General features: G+C 32.1%; 1 protein-coding gene across 1 annotated transcript in view; it reads right to left on the bottom strand.

The window, feature by feature from the left end:
* NALCN (sodium leak channel, non-selective) overlaps positions 1-20,235 on the bottom strand; it is a 278,783-nt gene that overhangs the window by 159,583 nt on the left and 98,965 nt on the right. Inside the window, exon 8 of the mRNA XM_074192773.1 lies at positions 7,169-7,306. Coding sequence (XP_074048874.1) covers positions 7,169-7,306 — 138 coding nt within the window. The remainder of the gene's footprint in view (positions 1-7,168; positions 7,307-20,235) is intronic.

Raw genomic sequence — 20,235 nt, forward strand, 5'->3', positions numbered from 1 at the left:
CATTGCTTTTGAAGTGTCTTTCTCAATTCTTAGCCCTCCTCCCTAGCAGCATGACTTACTTCATATGCCCTCTCTTCTCTTTCAATTTTCATTTTCCATTTTCTTTTGTTTTTAAATAGCTTGTATCTTCTCTGTGGTTCCACCCATGCTCATCTCTCCATATAGACTAAAGATGGCCCTTTAGCTGAAATGGCACCTTTAATCTTATTTCCTTCCTCAGTGTGAACTTTATTAATAAGTGTTAGTTTTGTTTAATTTGAAGCTTATGCCAGAAACTCAGTAGGAGTCAGGCCAGCAGAATATAATCAGTTTTGTTTTGTTTTGCCATTTATAATCATATCCCACCCTATGCTATCTTGCAGCCTGTGGCTGGAAACAATTTCCATTTCTTTAATAGATTGAGAAAAAGTTTAATGCAATCAAAACAATATAAATTAGGATATTTCCAACTACGATATATGGCAACAACTTTTGAAAAATCAAGTTACTTAATTCACACTGGGCTAGTATAAGGATACTTTGTAAGTTGTTAGGATATCATTCGCTTGGTATATGTACTCAAAAGATAATAAGACTATTTTAATATTAAACTGTTCATTTATAAGCATGCCCATATCAAACATTTCCTTGAAAAATTCTATAAGGAAAACTACACACAAACCTAGTTTTTCCCCTCTTGTGGTAAAAGTCATATGCATTCCTTATTCACTAGTCAAAGGCAGAACTGGGTCTGAAAGGAAGGACAATGTGACAAGATAATCCATCTGATATGAGGGGGGTCCAAAAAGGATACTAAATAATGCTTAAGGAATATGCATTCATTGTGCATCCTGAGTTCAATTTTTATTCTAGGCTGACAAATTGGTGTCCTCCAGGGGACAAGGAGATGGCATGCTGCTTTTTGTTCCAGTACAAGCTGTAGGAAAACATGTTTTGCCATTTGGCACATGTCTGCCCTGTAAAAACTGAATCAGGAATACACACAGTCAGATGGCACCACTGGCCAGAGTGGATAACAATTATAATTAGCTGTTGCTTAAATGTGATTATTTATGGTTGTTAAAATAGTTCACAGGAAGGAAATAAATACCTACAAAAGGGTTTAAATTTAATGCACGTTAAAACTCAAAGTTTCGATCATGAAAAAGGTATCAAAATGACTAAAATATAGCCCAAGATTATATACAACAAACTATCACACATTCAGATGAGTTCCTTTGAAAAGAAATCCTATAAATGGGACAAAACAAACCATCACCAGCTTACTTTACTACTTTCAAGTTCAATTCTTAGTATAAAGATTAATTATCAACTGCTGAGGAATAACTGGGTATTAGTTGGACATCCAGAATTTTTTTCTTCTATATTACTATCTAGGAGAGGCAATCAAGGCATGTCAATAATTAAATATAATATAAATAATTTAAATAATTATTATAAATAAGTAAAATAATCATAAAATAATAAATTCACACACAGTAAGGTAGAGACCTGGCTCTGGAAGTTTGGATTACAGATTTTTGCTTTGGCTTTGAAATATGCTACCTATATGACCCTATAGAAATCATTGAATATCTCAGTACCTAAGCCATCTCCCTTTAAGATAAGATACAGAATAGATCTACATTAATGGAAGTAATTTCCCTAAAGCAACAAAATTATAGATATAATTTCTCCTCCTCACTTCTGTGCCAGGCACCAATTATAAGATAAACAAAATATCATACAACATACAAAATAAAATACAACAGAATTATATATTCAAGCTTTGTGACTTGGTCCTTAACATGTGACTTGGTCATGGATTGATGATGATGAAGAAGAAGAAGAAGATGATGATGATGATGATGATGATGATGTTTGTCCTTCCTTTTTGAAAAAATTCATGACATCAAGGAGGTGATGCCTTGACAAGCACATGAACTAGATTTGAGTGAGGAGGTGTTGTGCGAATATAACTGACAAAACTCTGCATTGTTCCCTTTGTGTCCTTTCATCAAAGATCCTGCTATTTTCCTCTCTGGCAATTTATTACTTATTAGGAGACAGTGACATTCTGTGTCAATGTTTATTCCTCTATGCATTCTATGCATTGTTTAAAACATCAGATTTGAATTGCCATAGTTGCACAACATAGTTTCTCATTTTTCTTCATATTTAATCTAATCTTATTAATTTTGATCTTAGTTCTTTGTATACATAGACAATTGGTACAGAGATGACTCTCATACTGATAAGAATTATTTTCTCTGTTGTAAACTACAATCACATTCACTCCATGTGATGTTATTTACAGCTCACTATTTTATTACCCTCGATTTTTTTCTTGAATAAATTATTTATGTTTATGGTCTTCACACCTTGGTCTCTCTCATTTCTTACTCCTGAATTATGTTTTCCAATATGTTTTTTCACCCTTCTCTCTCTCTTATGAAAGCTCTAACATTAAAATTTTCAGGGAGAGTTGATGAATAAAAGTTGCAGAATAGAAACCATTCTTTATTAGCAGAGGGACTCTCCTATAAGGAACTTCCTATGTGAATTGGAATTATAGATTTCCTCTCCTGCCCATATAACAATTTTTATATTCTTCTTCATCTTTTATGTCTTTAAAATGACTTGTATTATTATTATTATTATTATTATTATTTATTAGCTTCAACTGGTAGAAAATTAGATAGAGCATTGGGACTGGACTTAGGAAGACTAGTTCAAATTAGACCTCTGACACTGTTTGATCTTGGACAAACCATCAACCTCTGTGCCTCAGTTTCCTCATCTGTGAAATGGAAATCTATCTTCCAGGATTATTGTGAGAATCAATTTAGTACCTTGTGTAGGATCATGGGTTTTATTATTATATCGGTCTGACCTTATCATCAACAGTGACTATCTCTTTAATTATTAGTTTTCAAACTTTCACATCTATAAAAATGTTTCCCTGTTACATTTATAGAGAGAAAACATGAGGAAAAGAATTGAGAGCTATGTCCCAAGTAGGAAAAATCTGGATTTATCTCTTAACTTACATACCTATTTGTTGTCTGAATCTAAATTCCCTTCTAGCTCTAAATCTGTGATTCTTTGTGAATTGGTAGGTAGATGAATTCTGTAATCATTAGTACATTATGCTATTATTTTAAATGACATTTTTTTCTTTCTATTTCTCCTAGGTTTTGTTAAGTGTAGAAAGGCTTTTGAATTTTGTGGATTTATTTTGAATTTTGCCAGGTTAAGAACCTCGATTCTACTCCATGAAAGATGAGGGCAAATTAACTTATTTCCTATAAGTTTATAAGTCAAGGGCAGAACAGAAACTCAATCACTGGTATTCTCTCACCAAGTCCAGAGGCCTTGCTACCAAGGTATGGCCTAAGCTACTTTGACTATATCACAATTCTGCCTAGGATAGATCCTATTTTATTGCTCTGTTTGCTATACTTTTATACTTTTCCTAATACTCTCCACTTAGCCTTTTGTTGTTTTCATCCTCTAATGTTCTTGTTAAAGAGTTTGTTTATAAAAAAAATTATAAAGCACATCCTTCAGAAATAGACAAAATCAATTATTAAATTTAATAATGAGTAAACTTTCATTTGCTTACATTTTAGTAAATTAGTAAAATAGGACATAAGAGAAGAAATGTTGATAGGGAAGTTAATATTCAAGAAATCAGGCATTAAAAAGTCAATCATAGTTATTTTAGATAAGGAATAAAAATGATCTGAGTTATTGTTCATAATGACAATTTTGTCCAAGTAATAAGTATAGTTCTTTGATGAAACATATAAAGTAGTAATTTGTCAATGAAAATGAAAGGAGGAGTGAATTTTGATTAATAGAATAGATTCACGAAATCTTAGAACTGGAAGAGACATCCAAAATTGTTTATTCCAGCGTGTTCTGTAAAGAGATATTGGGGTTTGGATGCAAAAAATTTCTATCTTTGTTTCATTAGAAGTGAAACTGTTGTATAAGTGATCACTGTTGTAATGTTATATATTTTATTTTAAGCATTTAAAAACAGTATACCCTCAAAAAGATTCCATAGACTTTGTGAGGAATGAAAATCCTTAAGGGACAGAGTGTCTGGGTAATTAATAATGAATTTATTAATTCAGTTAGTCAGTAATCAATAAATTGATGGTCTGTGTTATCTCTTGGAAACAAAAGTCAAGGCCATGAAGAGTCTTTTATACCTTATCACTTTCTTTTTTTTTCTTTTTGAATTTTTCCTTTATTTTTTCCAATTACATACAAAGATAGTTAACAACATTCATTTTGTGTAAGATTTTGAGTTCCGCATTTTACTTTCTCTCTCTTCTCCCTGCCTATATGAGAGTGAGTAATCTCATATAGGTTATATACATGTATGATCATGTTTAATATATTTTCATATTAATCATATTGTGAAAAAAGAATAAAAAAGAGGAAAATACTAGAAAGAAAAATATAAAACCAATTTTAAAAAGTGAAAATAGTATGTTTTGGTCTGCCTTCTGAGATTGACTGTTTAAAGGAACTGGGCTTTAAATGAGAAAAACAAAGAAGAAAAGCTTGGATTTCAAATTAATAATTACTTATTAATATAATAGTAAAAAAATGTCTCACAGCTCCAGTTATCAAAGATGACCATGACAAAATAGATTAGCCGAGTGCTGATTATATGTTTCTCTTGGAGCAACCCTACTTCTACCCCTTAATAATTTATATCTAAAAATGAAGGAAAGATTTGATAGATTTTAGGACCACAGAGAGTTTAGTTGACCAGGCAAGGGAAAGAGTGGGAGATGAGAAGGGAGAAAACATACGGGAATCCATTTAATTCTGAGAGATATTTATGTGTTTTTGCAAGTTCTTTCAAATTAGGCTTTAAGCAAGATGAACAGATGAATTGTGGTAGATGTATGCTGGACCTGGAGACAGGAAAATCTTGGTTTAAATTTGACCTGAAATACTTATTGGCTACTAACCCAGGGCAAGTCACTCAATCACTGTCTGCTTCAGTTTCTATATCTCTAAATTGGGAAGAATATCAGGGTATTTGTGATAATCCAATAAGTATATATTTGTGAAACATTTTGTGAACCTTAATGTGCTGTGTAAGAGCTTTCTATTATTATCTCATATTTACAAAAAAAATGAGAGGAAACAATCTTGGTTTCAGGAAGACCTGGGTTTAAGTCAAAGGAAAAAAAAAGACTGCAGACAGAATGAAATAGTTCATTTCAAATAGTAGGAAAAAAGTCTCCCAAAATGGGAGTTGCAATGCAGTTTAAATATAAAGTAAGTTATACATGGATCTAATGCTATTCAAAGCTTTGATCCAGCACCTAGTTTCAGTTCTACAAATAGAAGAAATTCATACACCAATAACACCTCAGATTGTGAAAAACAGTCATATATCAATGATGTGCTCTAAATTTTAACAACCAGCCCTTGGGGAGGGGAATTATTCAAGACATATTTAATTTTGATAATTAACATTTTCTCCATCACTTTCTTTTTATTTTACTTAATTTAATTTACTTTTTTAGTTTTTGCAAGGCAATAGGGATGTGGTTTGTCCAAAACAGAAAGCTAGCCACCTTCTTTTTTAAACAAATATTTTATTTGTTTTTTCCTACTAAAACAATGGCAGTTTTTACCAAGTTTTTTTGCTAAGTTTTGAGTTTTACATTTTCCTCCCTTCCTCCCTTCCCTCCCGCTTCCCCCAACCATGTTCAACAATAGATTCATACTGATCATGTTGTCTCCATCACTTTCTTAAATCCAGACAATCAATGATACAACAAGCTAAGCCCTCATTTGTAATGTCTGCTCTTTTCCTCATATAAATGCCACATGAAATTTGCTTCTTTCCAGTATGAACTGACCCTATAAACCTGCTGCAATCATTTGCCAGGGAGTATACTTGCCAATGTTATTATGGAAAGGTTAGCCAAGGCCTTAAGATTAGATTAGATTTTTAAATTTCTTTGTACTTCATTATTTTCAATGTTTACCTCACATACTATAGTACTTTCTATACATTCTCTTAACCACGCCCCCCCACCCCTGCCCATCACTATATCTCAGGTAAAAAAAGTTTTAGAGTTTTACACTCAACTGCTACTCCCTTTTCTAATATGATCAGTGAGTTAGGCAGAGGTCTCAGTTATAATAGCTCATGTTACTTTATTGCTTTATATATAGTAATTACTGCAAGAACTATTATTGTCATTCCATATTATATACATATAGAAATCAAAGCAAAGAGAGACTTGGTAATTTGTCCATGTTCACACAAAAGATAAATTTCAGAGGCAGGAGTCAAACCTAGGCTCTTGCTAACTCCAAATCAAAGATGCTTTTCACTTTAAAACATTACCTCCCATGCTCCTAGAAAGAGGTTAGAGTTAGAGTCTGTACTTCTCATCTGTCTCAGGTATGGGAATAAAAGAGTAATGCTAGGTCAATCAAAAGTTGCTGGTGTACAGGGCTGCTTCTTGAAGATGGGAAGGTCCCACTCATTAAGACGGACCATGATACTGTTACATAGGACTATTAAATATATATTTTAGTGTACCCCAGTTAGTGTTCCTAACTTTATTTCCACCTACTGTAGAAATGCTTTGGGTAGAGATTTCCATTTTTCTGACAGAATTGAATTTCTCATGGATTTTAGTATTTCATTTTGTCAAGCTATTACAAGATTTGTAGTCATGCACTTTTCTCCCATGTGCTTCTTTTAGAAGAACACAGCATGAAAACATTGTGCTGATTTCTAATTAACAAATAGCACCCTGAGGTCTTAGGCTTCTGTCTCTGGTTTAATTACAGCTGTGAAGAGAATATAATGAAACTGAGGAGAGTGTCTTTACGTGATAAACAACAAGGCTTGGTTCCATTGTAAAATAATCTGAACTGTGAAAACTCACAAAAGTTAAAAGTACCAGATGAGCAGAGGAATTTGGTTCTTACTGGAAGGAGTAATACCTGATAAGAGGGCAACTACTTCCTTTAGAAACTTGAAGGCTATTTCATGACATGTGGGAGATCAAAGAATTAGTCCTGGGGCTCTCATGAAGAATTTTACAATAGATTAAACATGGCCTTCATTATAAAATCCCAGCTAAAATGAAAAACAATGGTGATAAAAAGTTTAAGGGTTCCATGCCCAACTCACCAGAGTAGCGAATAGATGATAAAGAATGAAGTAGATGGCAACTACAGGTGCCCACATGTGACCTACAGCATTGAGTGTCTGGTCCATGACATCAACCCATCCTTCTTGGGTAAGAATCTGGAACATTGACATAAATGCCTGCAAGAGAAACAAAAAAGAAGTATTAAGACACAAGCATTAGGTCTGAATTTGGTGCTGAAATAGCTCAATTCATATCCATTTTCAAAATGTAAGAAGGGAAGTCAAGAATTCAGGACATGGGTGCCTATCACTTAAGCCTGTTCAATGATTAAAAAGCTTCAAGGAACAAACTTGTAAGAATCATGAGTAAAGAATTAAACATGTGAAATAAAAGGTGAGATTTATTTAGTCATTTAACAAATATATATTCAGTTCAAGGCATTGCCAATGAGGGACACAAACAAAAAAACAACAACAATGTGGTCCCTGTCTCATATAGACTCCAAGAGAATCTAGTTGGACAGAGAAGTAGTGAATATAAATAATTATGAAACAAGATAGAAGTTTAAAAATGACTGTATTGATATATTTTGTTTAATGTCATCCATATTTCCCAAAGCATTCTTCCCTTTCCCAAAGAATAATATCTTATAATGAAGGAAAAAAACCCAGAAACATCATAGTAAAACTAATCAACATATAAACAAACTTGATACTTTATGCAGTGAGAATTAAGATAAAATTTGGAAGTATAAGGAACTTAAAACCATCAACACATGCTATCAATTGCTCACTAACTGCCAAGTCCAATTGTTCTCCTTATTCTCATGTATTCTTTTTTCAATTGATATTTTATTTTTCAAATTACATGTTATGAAAGTTTTTCAACACTCATCCACATGTATATGCATATTTTTAAATTACAGAATTTCCTTCCACCTTCTTCCCCTTAGTGGGGAACAGTCAGATGAATAATTGTACATCATGTATTCTTTTCTTGTATGGTGACTATGAGGGTCTCAGAATTAGACCTCTGCCCTATGGAGATAAGCAAAAAGTAATCACGCTGATTAGATACAGGATAGAGGACCTGATTTTTATACCAATTAATATACTAATGAGCATTTATTAAGTATATACAGTCCCCTTGCACAAGGAGATTACAACTATTTAAATTCTCATTCATCATTATGTTGACTAAATGGAGGTTTTTCCCGAAGAGATACATCTAGGAATTTTTACCTGAAGGACTAAAAAAGCACCCTCAATTTGTCAAGGGTTATACACTCAAATACACAAACTCAGAAACACTAATTTACATGCCCTCAGTTTTCATATCTTGTATTAATTAATAACTCCATACTTCCAAGTATTTTTTTCAAAATTAACCCTAACTGTCCAGCTAGGACATAAACTGTGATTCACCACAAATAACTGGGAACAGGAGGACTTGAGTTCAAATATGGCCTCAGAAACTTAATAATTACCTATCTGCATGACCTTGGGCAAAGTCACTTAACCCTACTGCCTTGCAAAAACTCAAATGAAATAAAATAAAAATATTGGGAGCAGCTAGGTGTCACAGTGGGTAGAGCACTGGCCCTGGATTCAGGAGGACCTGAGTTCAAATACGACCTCAGACACTTAATTGTCTAACTGTGTCATTTAACCCAATTGCCTTAAATAATAAATAAAATAAATCTTTAAAACAAATAACTGGGAACAAGTCAATATCTAATCTTGTTCATTTTATAGGTCTGGGAAAGGAAAGAATGATTTTTTTTTTTGAGAATTGTCAACTAGTATAATTTTTTCCCCCCACCAATGCATACATATGCTATATTTTTTGGTGTTTTGCAAAGAGCTATGTATATTCTAAGAATGGTTTAGTGAGAAAGCTATCTAGTGAAGAAGAAAGAGGGAAGGCTTCATGGAAGAAGCAGTATTTGATCAGTTAGATGCTCTAGTGAAATTAGACAGGTGATGCTATGAAAGAGGGCATTGTTGGAACACACAATATAAGTAATGGTGAGAAACCATGGGACATGTTTTGGGACCAGCAAGTTATTTTTTGTGGCTAGAATTTAAGAAAGACTAGTGAAAATAAGTCTAAAGAGATAGGCTGGGACTTCCCTTAGAGGCACGCTGGTAAATATTTTACAGTTTTCTAATTTAGAAATGTATAAGCAACTCATTTTAAAGTTTAATATGTATTAGTAACATTTTTGCCATAATCTTCTTAATTCTAGAAAATAAATAGTATATTAAATCAAACACAGATTCACAGCCAACTATTAAGGTACAATTGCTTACACTGAACACAACCATAGAACTGCTAAGAGATGTCTCCAATATACATTTTGTTGGGACCAAATTTTTGAGGGCATTGAATGCCAAGTTGGGAGGTAATAAGAAACCATTGAAAGTTTTTGATCAAGGAGATTAATCAATAAGCATGAATTAAACACTTATTATATATGAAAGAAAATGTTCTGGCAAGCATGAGGAATACAAGGAAAAGCAGAACAACAGTACATGGCCCTTGAGGAGCCAGCATTCTATTTCATGTTATTTTTATTTCACTGAAGATTTCCAATTATTGAATTTTGCATTCTAAAACAGGAAAGCAGATAAGAGGGAAGTAAAAAGGCACGTGTGTGTGTGTGTGTGTGTGTGTGTGTGTGTGTGTCTGTGTTGAAAGATACTAGTGTTGGTACATAGTAGATGCACCTGTGGATACTCAGCAGTGCATATTGGCGAGGGATGGTAATATCTTTAGTGTGGATCTTCTTAAATTAAAGGTTCTGAGAAGAACTAGACAAGAACCAGATATGCCCTAAGGGGTGCAGAGCACTTGAAAGTGAGAAGTATTCTAAGGTGAAGAGGTTTCTGTGGCATAACAAGGAAAGTCTGGGACACATAAGTCAGCAGTGCAATTGGAGATGGATATGATTAAGGTAACATAATAAGAACTATGGTTTTAAAAGAGTCATTCCAGCTTCTCGTAGGCAAATTATGTTTAAACAATGCAAAAAATTGGGGAGGGCGATGATCTGTCTTAGCTCTTACTTTCCTCAGATCAAGCTACCCATTTAAAATTCCTAGTAGATTATCTTGTTTTTGTCTCTGAATCACAATGTGTTATTTACCTTATGCTAGAGTTGCATGCCTAAATGCTAATATGACAACACTAATAACTCTAATTTTGCTTTTATAGTACATATCTGCCAAATTATTCTAGATATCATATTAAATACAAGGATTTTAAAAAATTAGAAAATTATTAAATGAAATTGCCATGCCAAACATCTTAATAACATACATATTTTGAGCTTTAAAATGGCCTAAATCCAAGGCCCTGGCAAGGCTAAAAACATAAGGAATTTCATGCAGTCAGCCAAGCTTTTAAGGTTTATTTTCATTTTGATGAATGAAAAAATAAAAAATAATTCTATAAAAGGCAACCCTTAAAAGGACATGGCAGTATGACAATATGACAACCAGAAGGACTAAAGAGATCATCTATTCCAGGAGTGGGAAACTTTTTTCCTGCCAAGAGTCATTTGAATATATAACATCATTAGTAGACCATGCAAAATTATCGACTTAAAAATTAGGCTGCTAAAAAGTTACTAGATTTATTGAATTTCAAGTCCTGCCTATGGTTGCCTTGACAGTGCCAGATAAATGATTTTGTAGATTTTATATAGCTCATGGGCTGGATGCTCCCCATCCTGATCTATTCTAACCACTTACAGATAAGGGAACCAAGGAAGTCAAAATGATTTGCCCAAGGTATCAAAGTCATCAGGTAACAGATTTGGGATTCAAATCTAAGTCTTCAGATATTAAAGCCATTTATTTTCTTTCTGTCTTTTTTTTTGGCAAGGCAGTGGGGTTAAGTGACTTGCCCAAGGTCACAAAGTTAGATAATTAAGTGTCTGAAGCCATATTTGAACTCAGGTCCTCCTGACTCCAGGGCTGGTGCTCTATCTACTGTGCTATATAGCTGCCCCTAAACCATTTGTTTTCTACTTCAATTTAAACTTTAAGTATTTATTAAACACATATACATTTCAAACAATATGATATGCACTAAGAATATAGACTATGGGAAAATAGTGCTGACCTCAAACAGTTATTATCTTACTAGAGAGAAGAGATTGGTATGCAGATAACTACATACAAAATATTTCAAAATAAAAGCATGACTGCAGATTATAGAGAACAAGCGATTTGGAGCACTAGGATAGAAGAGGAAACTACTAACATTTGGAGAGTCAGGAAATGTAATATGGTGTGGTAACAAAAAAAATCTAATGTGATATTGGGTTACACTGAGAGGTAGACTTTTATGAATATGAAGATGATAGCAGTACTTCTGTACTGTGCCGCAAAATATATTAGAGTATTATGCTTCAAAATGGCAAAGTTTGAGAAGGTCAATGATAAGTTATGTTTTAAAGGAACCTAAGGATTCTATAAGTGGTGATGAGGAAGGATAGTCTATTGCATATAGACATGGAAGTAGGAGACTTAAGGCTGTGGATGAACAACATCAAGAGGAGATCAGTTAGGTCTCTCAATTCTACAAACACATTTGTTGATGTTTGTTGACAATGATGATGGTAAGATTGACAAAGAGATACAGTTGGATCTCCTTAACTTAAAAAAATATCATGCATTTTTCATATAAAATCTGAATGAATGTAAACAGAGGTGTTTGGAATCCACTAAAAAAGTCAAAAAAAAAAAAGGGGGCAGCTAGGTGGTGTAGTGGATAAAGCACCGGCCCTGGAGTCAGGAGTACCTGGGTTCAAATCCAGCCTCAAACATTTAATAATTACCTGACTGTGTGGCCTTGTATAAGCCACTTAACCCTGTTTGCCTTGCAAAAAAAAATTCAAAAAAATTCAAAAAAAATAAGAGAAGTAAATGATTGAGGTGTAAAGACCAAAAGAAAGACATTCATGGAGCAGGAGCAGTTTGTCAGCAAGGCAAGATAAATAAGAAAAGTTAAGTGGAACAAATTGGAAGCCAAAAAAAATTGGCAGAGTATGGGCAAATAAAGTAAGTTGATGAAAGGGATAGGCAGTTGTGGGCAGATGGCCAAAAGTTGAAGCTATGGAGTTGTCTTTGAAACTATATAAATTTTTTTTTATTTTTTAGATTTTTCAAGGCAATGGGGTTAAGTGGCTTGCCCAAGGCCACACGGCTAGGTAATTATTAAATGTCTGAGGTCGGATTTGAACCCCTGGGTCCAAGGCTGGTACGTCTTTGAAACTCTAGGAAAAGAAATATGGATAAGGTTGTCAAATTACTAAGAGAAAATAATTGACTCTAAAGAACTTAACAGGGGAGAGGCATAAAAGGTAATAAATGACTTTAAAGGTCTTAACAAGGTACTATAGGGAAGGCTTAATCACCTATGAATGAGAAAAATAAGGAGGTAAAAAGACCTCAAACAGTATTGTGGGCATGCTGATTTCACAATAATTTCCAATTAATGCAGTTATCCAGAATGTCCCAAAAGTTTTAGTGCAATTTAAGGTTTCTGGGGTAGGGATAATAAGCATTTATTAAATGCCTCCCATGTACCAGTTACAACTGCTTTACAAGTACTACCTCATTTGTTCTTCCCCAAAACTCTTAAAGACTAAGACTTTTGAGACACCCTATATTTTTGATATACCTATACAATGTTATTTACAATGAAAGTTCTAAGATGGATTATTCAAGAGATGATTAGTGAACATCTAAAAAAGGAACTAATAATTACAAAGGGCCAATATGCTTTTATCACGAGCAGGTCATAATGATTTAGAACATTTTTTTCATGTGTTCTGATTTCTTTTATTTCTTCTGAAAATTATCAGTTCATATCCTTGGACAAGAATATTTATTATTTTTCTAAGTTTGGCTCATTTCCCTATATATTTGAGAAATGAAGGCTTTATTGAGAAACTTGTTAATATTTTTTTCTCAGTGCCTTGTTTTTTTTATAATTTTGGCTACATTAAATGTATTTATGGATTTTTTAAAAATTCATGTAATCAAAATTATTTTGCCTCCTGCATATATCAATATTTTATCTACTATGCCACTTACCTGTATGCTTTCCCATATTTCCCTAATTTACTTATGATATTACCTTCTAAGTCCAAATCACTTATTGATATGGATCTTATCATGGTATGTACATTGTGAAATGTTAGTCTATGTCTAGATTCTGCTAAACTGCTTTCCTAGTTTTCCAGCAATTTTTTCCAAATGGTCAGTTTCTATTCCAAAAGCATGGATTCTGTGGTTTATTATCACTGGTTATTTACTATTGTGTACTGATCCCTTGCTCTAGTTCTCAGCCAGTACCAGATGTTTTCTGTTTTGATGATTACTGCTTTGTAAAATAGATTGCTCTACATTAAAAAAAATGCTTTCCTTGATATTCTTCAACTTTTTTCTTCCAGATGAATTTTGTTATTATTTCTTTTATCTCTATAAAGTAATTATTTGGTTGTTTGATTCATATGACACTGAATAAGTAAATTAGCTTGGATAAAGTTGTCATTTGATTATATTGGTTTGGTCTACAGTTGAGCAATTAACATTTCTTCAATTGCTTAGATGCCTTTATTTGTGCAAAAAAGTGTTTTGTAATTGTGTTTTTATAATTCCTGAATTTATCTTGGCAGGTAGCATCCCAAATATTTTATATTGCTTGTAATTATTTTAAATGGAATTTCTTATTTCTCTTTCTATCTTTTGCTGCTGTACTTTGTTGATAATATTGTAAAAAATGCTGATTTGGGTTTATTTTATAATCTACAAATTTGCTAAAATTATTATTTTAAGTTTTTTTAGTTGATTCTTTAGAGTTCTTTAAATATACCAATTCTGATTACAAGAGCTAGCATTTCTAGCACAATTTTGAATACTAGTGATGTTAATATACATCCTTGCTTTGCATCCTTGCTTATTCTTGACATCATTTTAAGAAAGCTTCCACTGACTCCTGTACTTTCTGTTTTTTTAAGTAGGACCAGTTGTCATTTTGTCAAAAACATTTTCCACATCTTTTGTTATAATCATGTGATTTTGTTGTTTATTGTTATTGATACGGTAAATTATACTGATAGTTTCTCTAATAATGAACCAACCCTGTATTCCTGGTAAAAAGTCTCACCTGGTCATAGTGTATGATCTTTGTAATATATTGCTGCAATCTTTTTGTTAGTATTTTATTTAAAATTTTTGCATTGATATTCATTGATATTAGTCTATAGTTTTCTTTCTCTGTTTTTTCTCTTCCTTGCTGAGGTATCAGCACTATATTTGTACTTTAAAAGTAATTTTGTAGGGCTCCCTCTTTGTCTAAATAGATTATATTGTATTGAGATAAATTATTATTTAAATGTTTGGTAGAATTCACTTGTGACTCCATCTGACCCTGGGGATTTTTTTCTTAGGGAAATTTTAGGATTTTCTTATTTACTTATTTCTTGCTTCTTTTTCTTAGAGCTATTTAATTACTCTATTTCCTCTTCTTTTAATCTTGGAAGTTTATATTTCCTTAGTTTTTCATCTATTTCACTTAGATTGTTGGTTTTACTGGAATATATTTGGGCAAAATAACTTATAATAATTGCTTTAATTTCATTTTCATTGCTGCTGCTTTCACCCTTTTCTTTTTGTATACTAGTTATTTGGTTTATATCTTTCTTTTTTAAATCAAATTAAACCAATAGTCTATATATTATTGTTTTTTAATAAAACCAGCTCCTTATTTATTAATTCATTTTAAACTTTCAATTTTATTAATTTTTATTAATTTCTTCTTTGATTTTTAGCATTTCCATTTTTCTATTTAGTTGGGAATTTAATTTAAACTTTGTTCTTTTCCTAGTTTCTTTTAAGTGAATGCTCAAACCACTGATATCCTCTTTCTCTCTTTTATTGAAGTATACATTTAAAGATTTAAGTCATCCTCTAAGTACTGCTTTGACTATACCCCATAAATTTTAGCATGAGATTGTTTCTATAGTTTATACTTTAACCCATTCTTTATGATTAGATTATTTAGTTTTCAATTAATTTTTGATTTATTCTTCCATATCCCTTTACTCAATCTAATTTTGATTATATTACTGTCCAAAATGTATGCATTTAATATTGTTTTTGTTTTTCTCCAAAAACTGGTTGTAATTAGTTTTATTTAAAATTACATGGTCAATTTTTGTGAAGTTCAGAAAAATATACACTTGTTTCTATCTATTCTTACCCTGTATTCACAGAATTCTATCATATCTAAATTTTCTAAGATTCTATTCTTTTCCTTAATTTCTTATTTATTTTATGGTTAGATTTACTTAGCTCTGAGAGGGGGAAGTTGAGGTTTCTTCTACTATAGATTTACTGTCTATGTGCTCATGTAATTCATTTAAATTTTCTTTTAAGAATTAAAAAAAACTATGCCATTTGTTGTATATATGTTTAGTATTGATAGTACTTCATTGTATAGTCTTTTTGTAAAGATGCAATTTTTTAATATCTTTTAATTTTGTCTGTTTTTGCTTTTACTTTGAGATCATGATTGTTATCTCTGTCCTTTTTTCTGTTAACTTTTCCTGAAGCATAATGTATTGTGCTCTAGCCCTTTGTTTTAAGTGGGTGTTTATCTCTGTTTCAAATGTTATTTTATTTTGGGGGGACAGGGCAATGGGGTTAAGTGACTTGAGCTAGTCAATTATTAAGTGTCTGAGGTTGGACTGAATTCAGGTACTACTAACTACAGGGTGGGTGCTCTATCCACTGTGTCACCTAGCCACCCTCAAGTGTGTTATCTTTGACTCTGGTTACTAATGCATCCTCCTATTGACTTCCATTCTGTGGATTAGTTCATTCCATTTACATTCATAGTTATGAGTAATTGTGCATTTCTTTGCATCTATTTTTTTTCTGTTTATCCTTTCTTTTCATCCTCTTTTCTAAAATTTATTTGAGTTTCTTTTATCTCTTCTTTTTATCACTTCTCCTTTTTTCCTTCTTTCCCCTCTGAATTTCCTGTTAGATAATATCTATTTATATTATTGTATATTTTTATGTAGAGTATATTTGAATATAATTATGGAAAATATATTTACACACACATCTTACCCCCCCAACTTTGAACCAATTTACATACGAGTGAAGTTCATTGCTTTCTCCCCATTCTTGTTTCCACTAAAAAAGTTCTTTCTTGAATTTATGTTTTATGTTGGATAGTTTTACCCATTTTTCCTTTCCCTTTTTTCTCTCTTCTCCTAAGGCATCCCTCTTTCTCATCTATCCATTATTTTTACATTATTCCTACATAATTCATTCACTTCCATACCCTCTGTCTATGAAGAATCCTTCTAAGAGCCCTAATAATGAAAAATCCTTGTAAGTTATATATGTATTATCATCATCCCATATAGACAGGATAACCTTTTAGAGTACCGTATGATTTCTCTTTCAAATTTACCTTTTTTATGCTTCTCCTGAGTCATTTATTTAAATGTCAGTTTTAAAAATTTAACTCTGTTTTCTTTATCAAGAATGTTTGAAAATTCTGTATTTCATCAAGTATTGATTTTTTCCCCTTGAAGGATTATGTCTAGCTATGCTGACTAGGTTATCCTTGATTGTAAACATAGCTCTTTTACCTTCTGAAATGTCATATTCTAAGTCTTTTGCTCCTTTAAAATGGTAGCTGTTAAATCTTGGGTAATCCTAACTGGTTTCATGATGTTTGAATGGTTTTCTGGCTGCTTGAAATTTTTCTTTGAGCTGGGTGCTTTGAAATTTGCCTATTATATTTTGAATCTCCTTCAGGGTGTGATCAGTGAATTCTTTAACTTTCTATTTTACCCTTCAGGAATATTTGCTTCTTTTATAAAAATTTTCTTACTTTGCTCACATTTCTTTACCTTTGCTTTAAAAAATCCATCAATCTTAATTTATTTTGAAAAGCATTTTTTAATCTGCTAGGAATTCTTGTTGAACTTCTGTTCAATTATGTGTTGAGCCTGTACTTGTGACTGTTTTGCTTTCATCATCTTCTTATGGGTTTGATCTTGATCTTCCTTGTCACAACAGATAACATTTTATGGTCAGATTCTTTTTTATTGTTTGTTCATTTTCCCACTCTATTTATTAATTTTGGTTTTTTTGCTAAAATTGAACTCTTCCTATCATGGGGATGTCAGGGGAAAAAAAACTTCCTTGAAACCAGACCTTTGCAAAATTGGAGTAGAGTGCTTTGGGTAGAGTTATATTCTTGAATTCTTCAAGCAGAGGCTGTATGGACAGCTGTTAGATTAGATATAAACAGAATTTCTTTATAGTAAGGATAGCACTATATAGTTCCTCAATTTCTTTTCCATATCTCAAATTTATAGTTTTAAAATTTAAAAAAATAAAATTTACCTGAAATAACAGCATGATAATATTCACTACCACTTCTCATTTTATAGATGGTAGGCAGGTAAGTGGCATAGTACATAAAATATTGAGCTTGTAGTCAGGCAGACTAGTTTGTATATGACCTTGGATACTTAATAGTGGTGTGACCTGGGCAAGCCACTTAAACTCTGACTGCCTCAGTTTCCTCAACAGGCAAGTGAGGATAATAATGGGGCCTACCTTTTAGAGGGGTTGAGAGATTCCGAGATAATATGGATGTAACCCTTAGCAAAATGCTTGTTGCACATTATGTGCTTAACATTTTTTTTGCTCCCCCCCTTCCTTCTGTCTATTGTTTCTCCCTTCTTTTCTTGCTTCTATATAGATTAGGAAGGTATGTAAATTAGCTGTTACTCAAGAAGCAACCAAAGTGACAAGAATAATTTCTGACTCTCTTTTACTATTATGTAGAGTATGAATGAAAATTAAATCCTAAAAAACAAAGAGACCTTATGTCTATGTTAGACTTTAACATTCAAACAGTTTTTTCCTCTTCATTTCAGATTAGAGTTTTATGAAAGTTGTAGCTACAGAATACTGGTTCCAAGTCAGTTTTTCATTTAAAATATATTGTGGCATCTTCTTTAATAAAGCTATAACTAATGAAGTAATACATATTTCTGTTGTTGTTTTTTTTCCCTCAAGAAGTGGAATAAAGGCTAACAAAAAGACTGGACTAATTTATTCTGGACATTTGTGATGCAGATACTTAAGTGCTACACCTCAGCTGATTTGGGCACCAAATGACACAGTTTTCTCATCCTGTAGTTCCTTTCATGAATGTAGCAGCTATTAAGCATTCGGGGAATGCTTAAGAACAGGAAGTTAGGGGCAAAACAACCTGTTGTAGTGAGATAAGCAATGTGGGTAAGAATACAAAGGTTATTCTTCACTGTTTTCAGAATTTCAGTAGGATTCATGAAGACAATCCAGTTTCTGCATAATTCAGTTACCTGAAATTCACATTATGAAAAGATCTAAAATATCTTCAGGATTAAAGCTTTCTATTACCACTGGAATGCCTGTGTTTGTTTTTAGTTACTATTAGGTAGTGGAATGAGTTTTTGAATAGGAGTCAAAGATTTAAATGCAAAAAACTTACTCCCTGGGTGACTTTAAATAAGACATCTCTGGTTTACTAGGATATAAACTACAACATAAAGGAATTGGACTGGATCATACTTAATATTCTAACTGAAATTCTATGATTTTTCATGTTTATCCATGGAAAAAACAAATATATATATATATATATATATATATATATATATATGGGTACTACACAAAACTTCTCTTTTAAAAATGATAAATTATCTATCATTTTATTAATTATTAAAATTGATATTTAAATTTTACTTTCAAATTCTAAAGTACCAATGACTCGATGATAACTAGTATTTATATAGTATTTTAATATTTGAGAAGCATTTTAAATATATTTTTATTTGAACCTCACAATTCCAGCAAAAGATATTATCATAGATGAGGAAAATGGGGCTTAGGGAGAAGCAAAGTGATTGGCCCATAAATAGATAATTAAGAAGTGCCAGAGTCAAGGTCTGAATACTTCTTCATTCTACCTATCATACCATATCCACTGCTTAACACTCACTGAATCCATGGGGTTCCTAAGTTGATTAAAATGATTTTTGAAAACGATGCTCAGTTCCAAACCACATTTCTACAACAATCCTATTTATAGCTTCAAAATATAAAACTAAAGTTTGCTACCTGCTTCAAGCAATCTTCGGCAGAACAATTCTAAAGTCATGATAGGCAGGGATTTTACTAATGAAAGTAAACTTATTGAAAATTTAAAGAAAATAACATTACATTCATTTGCAGGAATCATGTTTTCTTCTCTAGAAAGTAAAGAATTAATTCCACCTAGTATAATACTTACACTACAGAACCTGGGTAAGAATTGAAACACTTAAAAAAGACAAAACAAAACAAACCATGGCAAAATTTACTCAGTTTTCTAAATTAAAGAGTTGAATGTTTTTAACAAAAGAAAAGGGGGGAAAATAATAAGGTTTTGTCCTTTTAAATATTGGCAAAAGTACTAATCAAGTTTTCATAAGTGGACAAAAAGGAATCATGGTTTTATCTTGTTATTCATCATTTTCAAATAAGTAAAAATGCTTTTGCTAGTTCTACATTTTGTCTGGGTTTCTTGAGGCAAGAGGTACAGAAACAAGCACATCTTGCCTTAACTTGGGTGTAGAGATAGGTATTCTTAGGTGATTTCTTGATATGCTTAGATATATAGTTGGACAGATGGGAATTCTAAGGTAACAGAAGAGTGAATATCATTAATATTTTAAAATGGATATTTTGTTTATTCTTAATGTTTCTATTCTTTAAACAAAAAAATTTTTATAATGTTCTAAAGGTAATGTTTTCTTAGAATTACCCAGAAATGACTATATGCACACATTTGTAAATTACCTAGCACCACTAGTTTGTGTTTGAGTGTGTATGTATTTTGGGTATGCTATAAGCCTATTACAGACTATAAATGGTATAAAATTTTATGTAGGTGGAGAGGTCATTAGGCCTTGAATGGTCAATTGAGTCTTTAGAAAGCAGATGAAACTTGAATAATAAATAGGACTTGAATG

This window comes from Macrotis lagotis, chromosome 6, assembly GCF_037893015.1.
Source record: "Macrotis lagotis isolate mMagLag1 chromosome 6, bilby.v1.9.chrom.fasta, whole genome shotgun sequence".
Lineage (NCBI taxonomy): Eukaryota > Metazoa > Chordata > Mammalia > Peramelemorphia > Peramelidae > Macrotis > Macrotis lagotis.